This window comes from Rhinopithecus roxellana, chromosome 17, assembly GCF_007565055.1.
Source record: "Rhinopithecus roxellana isolate Shanxi Qingling chromosome 17, ASM756505v1, whole genome shotgun sequence".
In the NCBI taxonomy this organism is placed as follows: Eukaryota; Metazoa; Chordata; class Mammalia; order Primates; family Cercopithecidae; genus Rhinopithecus; species Rhinopithecus roxellana.
Genome location: NC_044565.1, coordinates 86578777 through 86595811, shown reverse-complemented (window position 1 = coordinate 86595811; position 17035 = coordinate 86578777). Strand labels below are relative to the sequence as shown.

Sequence of the window (17035 nt, the reverse complement as noted above, 5' to 3'; positions counted from 1 at the left end):
TCTTAGTTTCTTTTCCCCTCCCTCCCTTCCTTTCTTTGTTAAATTGAGTAATCATGCTTTTAATGATTAAAGAGAAAAGTATAATATATCTTGCAAGGATTATGTGACTTTCTGTCCTTGGTATTTATATTTACTGATAATATTTATTAATGTGTATTAACAACCTTTGTTATTGTTAAAGGGCAATAATCTGATGGCTTTGGCAGAAGCAACAATTGCTCTTGCAGAAATGTTAGAATTGAAAGCAGATCCCAATGGTCCAGTGGAAGGAATAGTAATAGAGTCTTTCACAGACAAAGGAAGAGGGTAGGACTCTTAAACTGCTTGCCTTTTTAATTTGTTCTGTGGTTTTTGTGACTTGATTATATGATGATATATTATTTTTGTTGCATGTTATTGTTAGTTCATAAACAATATTTTCAAAGCATTTGTTTTAAAAAGTATGTTATTGTTTGTAGTGACACAAGAACACAAGAATGCAGTTATTATCAGTAGACCATAGCAACTATCCATATACATCTGGTAGTCATATTTAGATGACATAAGTAGTTCAATTTGTTTTATTTTTTTCCCCCACTGACTCGACTGAATTGGTTAAGTCTTACAGATAACATAAATTAGAATGAAATACCAATAGTTGCATTTTAGGGTTTGTAAATTCTTTATACCTTACCCATTAATATAATGCGCAGAAAGATCTTTGAAGTGGTGTGCTTGAATTTTCCTCCGTATCAGCAAGAGAGATTTTCTCATTGCTTTACACTCTCTAACAACTGTGAGTAATCCCTTAGCTGATGGAGACTGGGATAGAAAGTGGTTTAAGATTCTGTCAGAACACTTTGCTCCCTGTTTCTTCTCTTAGCATAACCTTGTAAGAGATTATTTTTTTAAAATTGTGGTAAGAAACACCTAACATCCCATTTATTTTTATTTATTTATTTTTTTTTTTTGAGACGGAGTCTCGCTCTGCCGCCCAGGCTGGAGTGCAGTGGCCGGATCTCAGCTCACTGCAAGCTCCGCCTCCCGGGTTCACGCCATTCTCCTGCCTCAGCCTCCCGAGTAGCTGGGACTACAGGCGCCCGCCACCTCGCCCGGCTAGATTTTTGTATTTTTTAGTAGAGACGGGGTTTCACCATGTTAGCCAGGATGGTCTCGATCTCCTGACCTCGTGATCCGCCCGTCTCGGCCTCCCAAAGTGCTGGGATTACAGGCTTGAGCCACCGCGCCCGGCCAACATCCCATTTATTATGTTAACCATATTTAAATATACAGTCAGTATTGTTGTCTATTCACATTGTTGTGCAACAGATCTGTTGAACTATTTTATCTTGTAAAACTGAAAGTCTATACCTTTTAAAATTTCCTTAGTCCTTCTCCCGAGCCCTTGGCAACCACCTTTCTGTTTTCTGTTTTTTTTTATGTATTTATTTTTGAGACAGACTTTTGCTCTTGTTGCCCAGGCTGGAGTGAAGTGGCCGTGATCTCAGCTCACTGCAACCTCCGCTCCCTGGGTTCAAGCGATTCTCCTGCCTCAGCCTCCCAAGTAGCTGGGATTTACAGGTACCCGCCACCACGCCTGGCTAATTTTTGTATTTTTGGTAGAGACAGGGTTTTCACCATGTTGGCCAGGCCAGTCTCGAACTCCTGACCTCGGGTGATTCACCCGCCTCGGCCTCCCAAAGTGCTGGGATTACAGGCGTGAGCCACTACGCCTGGCACTGTTTTCTGTTTTTATTTTGTGACTACTTTAGATACTTCATATAAGTGGAATCATACAGTTTGTGTCCATTTGTAACTGGCTTATTTCATTTTGTATAACGGTCTAGAGTTTCATTCATGTTGTAGCCTATGCAAAGATTTCCTTTTTTAAAAAAATTTAATATTTATTTATTTTTTAATTTTTCTTTTTTTTTTTTTTTTTTTTTTTTTTTTTTTTTTTGAGACGGAGTCTCGCTCTGTCGCCCGGGCTGGAGTGCAGTGGCCGGATCTCAGCTCACTGCAAGCTCCGCCTCCCGGGTTCACGCCATTCTCCTGCCTCAGCCTCCCGGGTAGCTGGGACTACAGGCGCCCACCACCTCGCCCGGCTAGTTTTTTGTATTTTTTAGTAGAGACGGGGTTTCACCATGTTAGCCAGGATGGTCTCGATCTCCTGACCTCGTGATCCGCCCATCTCGGCCTCCCAAAGTGCTGGGATTACAGGCTTGAGCCACCGCGCCCGGCCTAATTTTTCTTTTTTTGAAATGGAGTCTTGCTCTATCACCCAGGCTGGAGTGCAGTAGTGCGATCTCGGCTCAGTGCAACCTCCGCCTCCCAGGTTCAAGTGATTCTCCTGCCTCAGTCTCCTGAGTAGCTGGGACTGTAGACGTGTGCCACCACACTCGGCTAATTTTTGTATTTGTAGTAGAGACGGGGTTTCACCATGTTGGCCAGGCTGGTCTCGAACTCCTGACCTCAGTTGATCTACCCACCTCGGCCTCCCAAAGTGCTGGGATTACTGGTGTGAACCACTTCACCCAGCCTTTTTTTTTTTTTTTTTTTTTTTTTTTTGAGACAGAGTCTCGCTCACTCGCCCAGGCTGGAGTGCAGTGGCGCGATCTCGGCTCACTGCAAGCTCCGCCTTCCGGGTTCACGCCATTCTCCTGCCTCAGCCTCCCAAGTAGCTGGGACTACAAGCGCTCGCCGCCACGCCCGGTTAATTTTTTTGCATTTTTAGTAGAGACGGGGTTTCAACGTGTTAGCCAGGATGGTCTCGATCTCTTGACCTCGTGATCCGCCCGTCTCGGCCTCCCAAAGTGCTGGGATTACAGGCTTGAGCCACCGCGCTGGGCCTGCCTATTTTTTTTTTAATTGAGATGGGGTCCTGCTATGTTGCCCAGGCTGGTCTCAAGCTCGTAAGCTCGAGTAGTCCACTCACCTTGGCCTTCAAAAGTGCTGGGATTGCAGCCATGAGCCACTATATCTGGCCAATTTCCTTCTTTTTAAAGACTGTATAATATTACTTTGTTTGTAAAATCCACATTTTCTTTGGAAGAAATGTCCATTTCTCTTTTGATGGACATTTGGGTTGCTTCTACTTCTTAGCTATTGCAAATAAATTTGTTTAAAATGGTCTTGATAGGCTGACTTTGAACTCATGGGCTCAAGTGATCCTCTTCCCTTAGCCCGCTGAATAGCTGGGATTGCAGGTGTGCCACTGCACCCAGCTTTGAAATGTTTTTATAGTATGAAAAACTGCTTAAGAAGTTAAGTGGTGGAATTAATCTTGTGTATACACAGTTTATATAATTTAAACTTCATAAAGATATCTTTGCTCTACTTAAAGTACAATTACATCCTGATTATGACATTAAAAATATACTTTTCTTTTCTTTTTTTTTTTTTTTTTTGAGACAGAGTCTGGCTCTGTCGCCCGGGCTGGAGTGCAGTGGCCGGATCTCAGCTCACTGCAAGCTCCGCCTCCCGGGTTCACGCCATTCTCCTGCCTCAGCCTCCCAAGTAGCTGGGACTACAGGCGCCTGCCTCGTCGCCCGGCTAGTTTTTTGTATTCTTTAGTAGAGACGGGGTTTCACCGTATTAGCCAGGATGGTCTCGATCTCCTGACCTTGTGATCCGCCCGTCTCGGCCTCCCAAAGTGCTGGATTACAGGCTTGAGCCACCGCGCCCGGCCTACTTTTATTTTCATTTTAGTCCTGTTACTACAGCTATAATTCAAAGAGGAACTTTAAGAAAAGGCTGTATTCTGGTTGCTGGAAATTGTTGGGCAAAAGTACGCTTAATGTTTGATGAAAATGGAAAAACAATCCATGAGGCCCATCCCAGCATGCCAGTGGGAATTACAGGCTGGAGAGACCTTCCTTCTGCAGGAGAAGAAATTCTGGAAGTAGAATCTGAGGTATATCAAGCTTAATTCCTATATATTGGATGTAATATAATGATTTTAAATGTCAGTTTACAATGTTATACCAAATATGTGTATTAATGTTAACAAATAATTCTAGATTATAAGAGGCTGTGAGGATGCAAGTTGTGCTATTGTAGCATTAGACTATAGAATTTTGGGGGGGATAAGATTTTTAAATCATTTCAATGATATAAGCTCTCAAAATTTTACATGTTTCTTGAAACTTATAAAAGTAGCAGTTTCATACATGAGTTACGCTAATTTCCTAATGGGGGACAACAGAAAGGCTTTTTTTTTTTTTTTGAGACGGAGTCTCGCTCTGTCCCCCAGGCTGGAGTGCAGTGGTACGATCTCAGCTGACTGCAAGCTCTGCCTCCTGGATTCACGCCATTCTCCTGCCTCAGCCTCCCGACTAGCTGGGACTACAGGCACCCGCCACAGCGCCTGGCTAATTTTTTGTATTTTTAGTAGAGACAGGTTTCGCCGTGGTCTCGATCTCCTGACCTTGTGATCCGCCCGCCTCGGCCTCCCAAAGTGCTGGGATTACAGGCGTGAGCCACCGCACCTGGCCATACACAAAGGCTTTAATCTAGCAGTTATTGTTGTCTACTTCATTAAATAACGCGTTTTTCCCCTATAAAGCCAAGGGCACGTGAAGTTGTTGACTGGAGGAAGTATGAACAAGAACAGGAGAAAGGTAAAGAGGATCTGAAAATAATAGAAGAAAAGCGAAAGGAACACCAGGAAGCATATCAGAAAGCCCGTGAGAAGTATAGCAATGTGCAGTGGAAGAAGAGGTCATATCTACAGTATTTAGAAAGAAAAGAACAAACATCCTTAAAGCCAAAAGAGAAAATGGAAAGAGATTCAAATGTACTTCCTGTGATTATTAAAGGTATCTTTTTAAAGATTTTACATTACATTCTTTGAATATATATATATATATATTTTTTTTTTTTTTAACTATTCTCATAGTTTGGTCCTTTACATTTACATGAAAATTATTCAATATTTTAGGAGAGATTTTCTTAGTCAACATATTTCTTGCTGATTTTGTTGTAAATGAACCTTTGGCTCATAATATGCTATTAAGTCAGTAGATATATGTAATGCTAAGCCTACATAAAAGTGGATTTAGTGGTAAATGACATTCCTATCATGGCTTTAAATAGATTATTGTCATTTTTATGTCTGCTGATGTCTGACTCTTCAAAGCAACAATTATAAACTTTTTCTGTATTTAGGTGATGTTGATGGTTCTGTTGAGGCCATTTTGAACATTATAGATACCTATGATGCTTCACACGAGTGTGAACTAGAATGAGTACATTTTGGAGTGGGTGATATAAGTGCAAATGATGTTAACCTTGCTGAAACATTTAATGGTAAGGATTCCTTTTTTTTTTTTTTTTTTTTTTTTTTGAGATGGAGTCTCGCTCTGTCGCCCGGGCTGGAGTACAGTGGCCAGATCTCAGCTCACTGCAAGCTCCGCCTCCTGGGTTTATGCCGTTCTCCTGCCTCAGCCTCCGGAGTAGCTGGGACTACAGGCGCCCGCCACCTCGCCTGGCTAGTTTTTTGTATTTTTTAGTAGAGATGGGGTTTCACCGTGTTAGCCAGGATGGTCTCGATTTCCTGACCTCGTGATCCGCCCGTCTCAGCCTCCCAAAGTGCTGGGATTATAGGCTTGAGCCACCGTGCCCGGCCAGGATTCCATTTTTTCTTGTTAATCTGTGTTCCCCAAATAACACTGAACCATCTGCTTCTGTCTTTTGTTGCTTGGCTTGTCACACCTGACATTTATTCCCATCAGCATCACCCTTCCTGCTACAGTCCAGTCCCAGCTAGCAATTTAAACTGAATGGGATGTGCAGTATTGTGGCCATAGCTCCATTTGTTGTGGTTGTACTGCAATTTGGGGGAACTATTTCAAGACCTAGTCATGTTTTATCTTTTTTTTCAAAGCACCATTACTGTCCCCTTTCCCTACTCCTCCTAGTTCTTTACTATCCCAAGGTTGATTCTCTTATCTTTCATTAGACTTCTGAATGTTCCTAGCACTGTAATTACCCTATTCAGTCTTTCCTTCATCTTTTACTTTTGGCTTCCTATCTTTGGTAATTGATAACTTTATATGACATATCTTTTTAGAGCAAAAGGTCTTTTTAGCTTTATAAGCCTAGAACGCATGAAACTGTCTTTATTAGTTGAATTTATGATACACAAAAAAGGGGACTCATGACTGTTAAATAAGTGGAACACCTAGTAAAGCAAAAACATTGTTGAGTTATTAGGAATCATTTAGGAAAGAGATTGCTTTGAAACCTGACTTGATTAGAGTTAGATGTCACCTCTACTGAAAAGGATAGAGGTTAACATCTAACTGATTAATTAAACGTATTTCATAGGCACTGACTGGCTTAGTACTGTGCTGTAATATAGACAGTGTATTGAATGATATTGAAATGACTTTTTTTCTTTTTTTTTTTTTGGAGACAGAGCCTCACTCTGTCACCCAGGCTGACATGTGGCATCGTCTCAGCTCACTGCAACCTCTGCCTCCCTCGTTCAAGGGATTCTCCTGCCACAGCCCCCACCGAGTAGCTGGGATTACAGGCGTGCACCACCATACCTGGCTAATTTTGTATTTTTAGTAGAGGCAGGGTTTCACCATGTTGGCCAGGCTGGTCTTGAATCCTGACCTAGGTGGTCCACCTGCCTTGGCCTCCCAAAGTGCTGGAATTATAGGCATGAGCCATTGTGCCCAGCCAATTGAATGACTTCTTTTTCTTGAGACGGAGTTTTGCTTTTGTCAACCAGGCTGGAATGCAGTGGTGCAATCTTGGCTCACTGCCACCTCTGCCTCCTCGGTTCAAGTGATTCTCCTGCCCCAGTCTCCCGAGTAGCTGGGATTATAGGCACCCACCACCACACCTGTCTAATTCTTATATTTTTAGTATAGATGAGGTTTCATCATGTTGGCCAGTTTCGTCTCAAACTCCTGACCTCAGGTGATCCGCCCACCTCAGCCTCCCAAAGTCCTGGGATTATAGGCTTGAGCCACTGCGCCTGGCCAGAATGACTTCTTAATGATAGGAGTTTCAAGGTGATTGTGTTTTTCTCCAGATTAAACTGTTTGGGTTAATTTTTTCTTTCATTCATTTTGTGTAAGACAAGAGTGTTTTGCTTTTTTTTTTTTTTTTACTTTTTGGGTTAATTTTTTTTGAGATAAAGTCTCGCTGTCGCCCAGGCTGGAGTGCAATGGTGCAATCTGGGCTCACCGTACCCACCGCCTCCTGGGTTTAAGAGATTCTCCTGCCTTAGTCTCCTGAGTAGCTGCGATTACAGGCGTCTGCCACCATGCCTGGCTAATTTTTGTATTTTTAGTAGAGACGGGGTTTCACCATGTTGGTCAGGCAGGTCTCAAACTCCCAACCTCCGGTGATCCACCCGCCTCGGCCTCCCAAAGTGCTGGGATTACAGGCGTGAGCCAACCTGCCCGTCCAGGTTAATTTTTTTCATTCATCTTTTTTAAGAGTTTTTTGCTTTTTCTCCCAAAGTATTTACAGTTAAATACATTATTTGTTTTTTGGTGCAATGGTCAGCTCTATGAAACTTGCTTCTTAAAAATAACTCTTGACCCTTACCAATTAAGTCACTATTTTTCCCTCCACCCCTTTAAGTCACTATTTTTGGGTATCTTTTGGCCATCTGAATACCTAAGTGCAAACCACAAAAATTGTAGACAATAAGATTATAATTTAATAATGTAATGTTATTAAAATGAAGCAATATTTTAGCCCTGGTCATTTTTTGTGTTTTTCTCTTGTATAAAAACCAAATTTTGTTTAGCATACTGCTTTACACGTTATAGGCACTTAATGGTCCTTAAATGAATGGATTTGAAATTATAAAGAAATTTTGTTAAACAAGCCACAGTACAATTTATAAAATTCTTTCAATTGGAATATTTACTAGTTTTGGTGAGAAAAAAATCATAGACCTTTTAACCTCCTCTAACTGCTATTTTTTTTTTTTTTTTTTTTGAGACGCAGTTTTGCTCTATTTGCCGAGGCTGGAGTGCAATGGCACGATCTCAGCTCACTGCAACCTCTGCCTCCCGGGTTCAAGCGATTCTCCTGCCTCAGCCCCCCGAGTAGCTGGAATTACAGGTGCCCACCACCACGCCCGGCTAATTTTGTATTTTTAGTAGAGACGGGGTTTCACCATGTTGGCCAGGCTGGTGTCGAACTCCTGACTTCAGGTGATCCACTTGCCTGAGCTTCCCAAAGTGATAGGATTACAGGCGTGAGCCACGGCAACCGGCCTCTTATTTGCTATTTTAATTTAGAAAATAAAACAATTTATTTATTTAATTTTTATTTTTTTATTTTATTTTTTTGAGACGGAGTCTCGCTCTGTCACCCAGGCTGGAGTGCAGTGGCCGGATCTCAGCTCACTGCAAGCTCCGCCTCCCGGGTTCACGCCATTCTCCTGCCTCAGCCTCCCGAGTAGCTGGGACTACAGGCGCCCGCCACCTCGCCCGGCTAGTTTTTTGTACTTTTTAGTAGAGACGGGGTTTCACCGTGTTAGCCAGGATGGTCTCGATCTCCTGACCTTGTGATCCGCCCGCCTCGGCCTCCCAAAGTGCTGGGATTACAGGCTTGAGCCACCGCGCCCGGCCAATAAAACAATTTAGATTCAAGTTTCTGCTTGAAAGACAAATAAATGATTATAATGTAATCTTTGTGCTACTTCATTGATCAGATTTCTGTATGCTAGGTGTTATATATGGGTTTAATGTGAATGTAGGCAAAGTTATCCAACAGTCAGCTGCAAAAAAAGGTGTAAAAATTAAACTTCACAAAATAATTTACCGTCTTGTTGAAGATTTGCAAGAGGAACTGAGCAGCAGATTACCCTGTGCTGTGGAAGAGCACCCAGTAGGTGAGTGATCACTGAATGTTACTTTTAAAAATTGGTATATTAGGTGCTATAAATAGTACTTCAGAGCTTAGAGGAAATGTTTTCAATGTTGAAAGATATATCCTGTGTTCTAGAAGAAAAAGACTACCATGAGAATTCATTGTAACTTCTTATGTAAACACCTGCCCTGTGTAACACATTGTGCCTATGCCTTGAGGATACAAAAGCAAATAAGGAATTAAGAACTTGCCCTCCAGTTTAGATATGAACAAATAATTATAATACAAATTATGGCCGGGCGCGGTGGCTCAAGCCTGTAATCCCAGCACTTTGGGAGGCCGAGACGGGCGGATCACGAGGTCAGGAGATCAAGACCATCCTGGCTAACACAATGAAACCCCGTCTCTACTAAAAATACAAAAACTAGCCGGGCGAGGTGGCGGGCGCCTGTAGTCCCAGCTACTCGGGAGGCTGAGGCGGGAGAATGGCGCAAACCCGGGAGGCAGAGCTTGCAGTGAGCTGAGATCCGGCCACTGCACTCCAGTCCCGGCGACAGAGCAAGACACCGCCTCAAAAAAAAAAAAATAAAAAAAAAAATAAAAAATAAAAATAAAAATAAAATACAAATTATACTACTATGGAATGCGTAAAGATTAACAGTGTCATGGAAAGAGCTGTTGACTTTGTTGTAGGGCTGGCAGAGAAGTCTACCATAAGAAGAAAATTTACATTGAAATATTAAATATTTAAAAATACTGTTTCTAGCATATATCAGCCAGAGTAGACTGAGTTTATTTAAAATTGATTAAATCACCTCATCTGTTTTTTTTCCCTCCCCACGTAGATTTGTTTTCTTGGTTAACTTTTAATTTTGATAATAGTTTTAAATTTCCAGGTAAATTGCAAGAGAAATACAAGGAACTCCTATTTATCTTTTACCTAATTCACCAATTGTTTACATTTTGTCCTATTTGCCTCATTTTTGTCCTGCTCCATACACACGGATTTTTTTTCCCTGGACCATTTGAAAATGTTTGAGATAAATAGTGCCTATTTGCCTCTAAATATGTACATCTGCTAAGCAAACGATACTATCTTATAAAACCATAGAACTAATCAAACTCAGGAAACTTAACGTTTATTTATACAATGCAGTTATCTAATACACAGTCCATATTCACATTTTGTCCATTGTCCCAACAATGTGCTTTTTTTCCCCAGTCCGGGATCATGGATTATAATATATCCATGTTGTCATATCTCTCTGGCTCCATTTAATCTGGAACAGTTCTTCAATTTTTGTTTTTGACCTTGACATTTTTGAAGCATATTGGCCAGCTGTTTTGTAGAATGTACCCTGATTTGGATTTGTCCAGTGTTTCCCCATGATGAGATTTGATTTTGCATTTTTAATCTACATAACAGATTTATTATTTTAGGTTTTTCTGACCTGCTCAACATGATTGTACAGAGATTTTTATGTTCTTGTGCTAAGAGCAATTTGGAACACTAAGTCATGAGGGTTTCTAGGATTAAGCAAACACACCAGTCAGATAACACTAACACCACCAATAAAATAGCTCCCTAGAAAACTGGTTCACTATAGTGCGTGTTACTTCATTATTGGAATTTGTATTAATTTTTAGTCAGTAAAAAAAACAGACTCAGCCAGGCGTAGTGGCTCATGCCTATAATCCCAGCACTTTGGGAGGTCGAGGCGTGCGGATCACCTGCGGTTGGGAGTTCAAGACCAGTCTGCCCAACATGGTGAAACCCCGTCTTTATTAAAAATACAAAATTAGCCAGGTGTGGTGGTGCATGCCTGTAATCCGAGCTACTTGGGAGGCTGAGGCAGGAGAATCGCTTGAACCCGGGAGGTAGAGGTTGCGGTGAGCCGAGATTGCACCATTGCACTCCAGTCTGGGCAATAAGAGCGAAACTCCATCTCAAAAAAAAGAAAAAAAAACAAAAGACTCAGAATTAGTACTTCTAAGGAGATATAAATTACCTGTCGCAAAATGAAAAATAATGAGATCAGGTGCAGTGGCTCACGCGTGTCATCCCAGGACTTTGGGAGGCTGAGGTAGGAGTATCACGTGAGGCCAAGAATTCAAGACCAGCCTCCACCAAAAAAAGGTAAAAATAAAATAATTAGTTGGGTATGGTGGCACACACCTGTAGTCTTAGCTATCCAGGAGAATTGCTTGAGCCCAGGAGCTTGAGGTTACAGTGAGCTATGATCATGCCACTGCACTCCAGCCTGGGTGACCCATCTGTAAAAATTTTTAAAAAAATATAAAAGAGAAATAAAGTAATGACAGATGATCTACTCTTGAAAATATATTGAAGGAAAGCTTAAAACAAGGTTTTCATGGAGCAGACAAGAATAGGCAAAGATGGCTGGGTGCAGTGGCTCACGCCTGTAATTTCAGCCCTTTGAGAGTCCGAGGCGGGTGGATCACTTCAGGTCAGGACTTTGAGACCAACCTGGCCAACATGGTAAAACTCCGTCTCTACCAAAAAGATAAAACTCGGCTGGATGTGGTTGTGGGTGCCTGTTATTCCAGCTACTTGGGAGGCTGAGGTAGGAGAAACACTTGAACCCTGGAGGTGGAGGTTGCAGTGAGCCAAAATCATGCCTGGATGACAGAGTGAAATTGTTTCAAAAAAAAATAGCCAAAGATTTTCATGCATTTTTATTCTTAATATTGGTCAGGAAAATAAAATTGGAGTTAAAGAAACCTAGACTTTTTTCTAGGCATGAATTTGGATTTTTGTCTACCTTTCTTATACCACAGAATGTCAGAAATTGCATTTCTCAGAGTCTTTAGTTTTCTGCACATTAATGTTCTCTTCTTCCTAAAGGTGAGGCATCTATACTAGCTACCTTCTCTATAACAGAAGGGAAGAAAAAAGTTCCTGTGGCTGTCTGCAGAGTCCAAAAGGGACAGTTAGAAAAACAAAAAAAAATTTAAATTAACCTGTAATGGACATGTAATTTGGAAGGGTAAGTAACATCAAAATCTCCTATATCCAGTCACCAAAACCTGTTGACTAACCATTTGAAATCTGTTCATCTTTCATGTCCATAATCTCAGCTCAGGCCATTTCTTATTGCTGTTGTAACTCCTAAATTGTCTGTAGTTGATGGGTTCCCTTTGCTTGAGATGTATGTTGGTTTTACATCTCAAGTAAGTACCATCCTATCCTCAGCAAAAAGTTTGTGTCTACCTTTGAAATAGGAGATTTAGAGTATTTTGCTACAAATTAAGTCTTATTTACAGCAAACTTCATTTTTCAGGGAGTTTTCCTGGTATTTAGTCCCATTATTTAACATGACAGGACCACGCAATTTTTAAGAATTCAGTGTAATTTCCTGGTAACACCATACAACGTAGTATTTAGTAGGTACTTATCATTTATTGAATATACTAACCTTAAATCATATCTTTTTAAGGTTCGTTAACCTCACTGAAACACCAAAAAGATGACATTTCAATTGTCAAAACGGGAATGGATTGTGGTCTCAGTTTAGATGAAGAAAATATGGAATTTAAAGTGGGAGATAGAATTGTTTGTTACGAAGAAAAACAAATTCAAGCCAAGACTTTTTGGGATCCAGGATTTTAAAATTACATTAAAGATGTAAATAACTCAACGTGTTGCTTTTTTGAAGGTAGAAATGCACTACTACTGGCCAAAAAGTATCTAAGTTGTTCTATCATGTGTTCATATGCACAAACTGTCAGAAGTGCTCAGAAATAGGAAATGTTATTTAAGGATGCCTCCAACTAGAAATCCTTTAATGGAAAGACTGGCAATATGGTAAAAGGTAATTGTTAATTACTTACACATCACCGATTTCTTTAAAGTGGATGCTTTAGTTAAGAGGCTTATCAAGTGAACCAGCTTTCCCTGAATTGAGCTCCACAGGAAGATACGCTACCCAAGTCCTGCTTGAAACTAAACTGTCTTTTAGTGTTAACAGCACAAATAAGTAATCATTGCTTTATAGGGATCCATCCTGAACAAACATTAAATTCCCAAGAGCTGTACGACAGACAGCAAACATTCCACTGAAACCACCCAGAGACTGCGGATGCATTTTTTTTTTTGAAACAGGTCTTGGCCAGGCTGAAGTGTAATGCATGATTACAGCTCCTGGGCTCAGGGATCCTTTTGTCTCACCCTCCCCAGTAGGCAGGAGCACAGGAGTCAGCCTATGGTTTTTTTGCAGAGATTGGGGTCTTGCTATGGTGCCCAGGCCGGTCTTGACCTCCTAGACACAAAGTGATCCTCCCAAAGTGTAGGTATTACAGGCTTGAGCCACCACTCCCAGCCAGTATCCATTTTTGAGTTGGCAACTTTAGCCTTTAACAGAAGTATGGTTAGCCAAGGTCTCAACACCTACACAAACCGTGATTCTCAAAGACAAGAGATAGGCACTACTGGCCACTGAATGGGTAAAGGGAAGGGATGCCGCTCATCACATGACAGACCCCACAATAAAGACTTACCTGGCCCCAAATGTCTATTGTGTTGAGGTCAAGATGGACAGAAACAATAACTGGCTTATATTTAGACAACTTACATTAAGTATAACTTCTGCCGAAGTACAGGTATTCTAAGAAGTTACTATGAATTGAAAATATCAAGACGTTTACAAGTGGTTGGCACCTGGCAGGTATACAGAACCACTGCGTCGCACAATCCCCAGAAGCAACATTCATACAGTGATAGCAATAGCACTAATAAAGGAAATGGTGTGACCATCAATTTGGTGCTTAAAAACTATTCTTTTTACTACAATGAAATCCAACAATAAATGTTAGTTCGTGTCTTTTATGAACTCATACAGTTCCTTGTCTTCTGGCTTGTTGAAGCAGTAAGTCAGACAACATTTGCCAGAATAATGTCTGTCAAAGTGGCTTGCCATAAACACCCCAGCACCACATTCATCAGACGGGCACTCTCGACGAAGGCGACTAATTTTGCCATTCTCATCCACCTGAAAAGTACAAACCTGCTGTAAGATAATTTTACAACACATTGTGAAGTCTAATTTAAGTGACTCAAAATATTTAAGCTTTTACTATGTAATACTGGTAGTTTTCGTGCTTACAAACCAAAGCACCCTAAATTCTCACCAGTTATTACTACAATGAAAATATTCAGAAGTCTTGGGACTTCTGAACACTAAAGGCCAGCTTTGCAAGTCGTAGACAAAGGTACGACCTGAACCCAGACCCGACTTTGAACTCAGAACCCTATTACGTAAGTGATTTCAAATACCAAACAGGAAAAACCCCAGGAAGTCTGAATTTCTCATTTCCAGAATACCTCATTTAAACCAAAATGGGGTAATACTGGATGCTTAAGTCCAAGAAAATACTGACAAGTTACTATAAAGTTTTCCAAATAAGCCAAGACTTTGCTGACATTCTGCCCATCACTTTAACTGGCTCACCTTATAGTATTTCAGGACAGCCAGCTTAACCTTCTTTCTCTTGTGCTTATTCTTCTTGGGAGTGGTGTTTAAGACTCCTTCCTTTTCTTAGCACCACCACGAAGTCTCAACACAAGATGAAGAGTAGACTCCTGTTAATGGAAGAACGAGGTAAGCTTTCATGATTCCACCAAGAATGGGCACACCCAACATTATGCATCTCTTAATTAAAAGCAGTAGCAGTACGCAGTAACATTTATGAGGTAATCTTGCTGCCCCCATCCCAATAAAGTATCTGATTCTTAACAGTTTATAGGGAGATTAAAGAATGCATTACACGGCCGGGCGCGGTGGCTCAAGCCTGTAATCCCAGCACTTTGGGAGGCCGAGATGGGCGGATCACGAGGTCAGGAGATCAAGACCATCCTGGCTAACACGGTGAAACCCCGTCTCTACTAAAAATACAAAAAAACTAGCTGGGCGAGGTGGCGGCGCCTGTAGTCCCAGCTACTCGGGAGGCTGAGGCAGAATGGCGTGAACCCGGGAGGCGGAGCTTGCAGTGAGCTGAGATCAGGCCACTGCACTCCAGCCTGGGTGACAGAGCGAGACTCCGTCTCAAAAAAAAAAAAAAAAAATGCATTACATTACACCATGGGATGCAACTTGCAAAATTCATAATGGGAAAAACTAGAGCAGTGCTTCTCAAGTATCAGTATAGGAGTTACCTAAAAATCTACTGCTAATCTAATGCCATTCTCCCTTTTTGCGTGCCAAAATGTCCAAAATACACCACATGGAGTGGCTCACGTCTGTAATCCTAGCGCTGGGAGGCCACGGTGGGAAGATCACTTGAGCCCAGGAGTTTGAGACCAGCCTGGGCATGGTGGTGTGTGCCTATAGGTCCAACTACAGAAGGCTAAGGTGAGAGGACCACCTGAGTCTGAGAGATGGAGGCTGCAGTGACTGTGCCAAAGTCAAAGCCTGTCTCAAAAAAAAGTAAAATAAAAAATTTCCAAAATAACATTTTTTTTAAAAGAGGCTGCTCTTCCCCTAGACAGACCTTTTGAATATTGTAGTCAGACAAAGTACGTCCATCTTCCAGTTGCTTGCCAGCAAAGATCAGTCTTTGCTGATCAGGAGGAATTCCTAATAAGAAAAAAGAAGTCACAGCACACCAAGCCTGTGATGTGCTCCAGATTTATAAGGTAACACACCTTAATCAAATACATGGTACTAACAGGCTGACCATAAGCCCTTACTAGAGGTTAGGCATGGTTCTAAATCTTTACACATCACATTTTACTGCATTTAATCTTAGGGACAATACTGGGCTGTCTGCAGTGGCTCACGCCTGTAATCCCAACACTTTGGGAGGCCGAGGTGGGGGGATCACTTGAGGTCAGGAGTTCCACACCAGCCTGGCCAACATGGTGAAACGCAGTCTCTACTAAAAATACAATAAATTAGCCGGGCGTGGTGCTGCACGCCTATAATCCCCACTACTAGTGAGGCTGAAGCACAAAAATCACTTGAACCCGGGAGGCGGAGGCTGCAGTGAGCCGGAACGAGCCAATGCACTCCAGCCTGGGCGACAGAGGAGAGTCCCATCTCACACAAAATAAGTGTCCAAATTCACACAAGTGAAATACACCTCAAGGATCCAATCTAGGGACTGTGCTCCCCGATCACAAACATTTATTGTGTTATTCCCCAAGTATTTTGTCAATCTGCCCTTCCCCCCGTCACCATGAGCAGGTATGTCTAGCACGTACAGGTAGGCTGAAGTCTCCATAGGTTAAGTTTTCTTAACTACAAAATATTACTTGCCTTCCTTATCCTGGATCTTGGCCTTTACATTTTCTATCGTATCCGAGGGTTCAACCTATGAATGTTAAAATGAAAGTATGTTGCTTTCACACTACGGAACTACAGCAGAACTCATTTAGTTTGACAATTACCACTGAACCGAACCGGCGACAGGGCTGAAACCTACTCAAGAGACCTATTACCCACCCAGTGGGCAACCTCCCAAGTCGGCTACCGGAAAGCACCTTCATCTCCACAGCCCAGGGCGGGCGGCCACAGGGCCACACATGCTCGCGCCCGGCGGGCGGAGTTCCCCGGCGCAGCTCCTCCGTTTTAACTAGCTGGAACCTCTCGAGAGGTGAGAGGCCCGCCTTTGGCCACCGAAAATCACTTCGAGGCCGTTGCTCAGCAAAAGATACTCATTTCAAAGCTTAAGTTTTAGAACCCAAATTCGGAATCATGGTTTAAGTCATGGAAAGCAGCGCCGGTCCTAAAATCCACCTCAGGACCTTATTCGGACCCTGGCTTCCTCATGACCACCTGGCCCGTACCTCGAGGGTGATGGTCTTCCCCGTAAGGGTTTTCACGAAAATCTGCATTTTGGTGGCGGCTCCACCTGAGGTTGGGGAAAAGGAAGAGACGGGTTAGGTCAGAGATCACAACAGAAGGCGGCAGAGGACGCTGGCCCCAGAGCAGCCGAAGAGCAGACACTCACCGCAGATGGCGGATCGAAAAGAAAAAACGCCGCGCAGGCCCACGGGGTTTCCCGGCGGCCCAGCCGAAAGACCCACCTCTTAGGCGACCACACCAAATGCCTGACTGCCGTCCCAGCGACAATCCAACCCGGTGCTAGACCAGGACGTGAAACTCGTTTCTCCTCTCCCTAACCTGGGCTTATTTCTCACTTTAGCCTTCGGAATGCTTTCGAAATGGTAGGTTTAAGCAACGTAAAAAATGTT

General features: G+C 42.3%; 3 protein-coding genes across 11 annotated transcripts in view; 2 read left to right on the top strand and 1 right to left on the bottom strand.

The window, feature by feature from the left end:
- The window catches only part of MTIF2 (mitochondrial translational initiation factor 2), a 44070-nt gene extending 31590 nt beyond the window's left edge, over positions 1–12480 (top strand). For 7 of the 9 annotated variants that reach the window (XR_004054218.1, XR_004054216.1, XR_004054217.1 and 4 more), the window contains 5 exons: positions 4544–4796; positions 5146–5286; positions 8681–8845; positions 11690–11831; positions 12282–12480. Coding sequence is in view for 1 of the 9 variants with exons in the window: in XM_030920593.1 (XP_030776453.1) it covers positions 182–306; positions 3688–3892; positions 4544–4796; positions 8789–8845; positions 11690–11799 (750 nt within the window). In the remaining 8 variants the exon portion in view is untranslated. Of the gene's footprint in view, positions 1–181; positions 307–3687; positions 3893–4543; positions 4797–5145; positions 5287–8680; positions 8846–11689; positions 11832–12281 lie in introns of all 9 variants that reach the window. The other 2 variants (XR_004054215.1, XM_030920593.1) reach the window with 2 other exon arrangements.
- An 892-nt stretch (positions 12481–13372) lies between these two features.
- RPS27A (ribosomal protein S27a) lies at positions 13373–17010 on the bottom strand. Its single transcript, XM_030920594.1, is given in 7 exon segments — positions 13373–13832; positions 14292–14362; positions 14365–14422; positions 15331–15416; positions 16098–16152; positions 16628–16692; positions 16792–17010. Coding segments are annotated over 6 exon segments (498 nt in total). The 5' UTR covers positions 16676–16692; positions 16792–17010; the 3' UTR covers positions 13373–13652.
- CLHC1 (clathrin heavy chain linker domain containing 1) overlaps positions 16919–17035 on the top strand; it is an 82129-nt gene continuing 82012 nt past the window's right edge. The window contains exon 1 of the mRNA XM_030920583.1: positions 16919–17008. Coding sequence (XP_030776443.1) covers positions 17006–17008 — 3 coding nt within the window. The 5' untranslated portion in view covers positions 16919–17005. The remainder of the gene's footprint in view (positions 17009–17035) is intronic.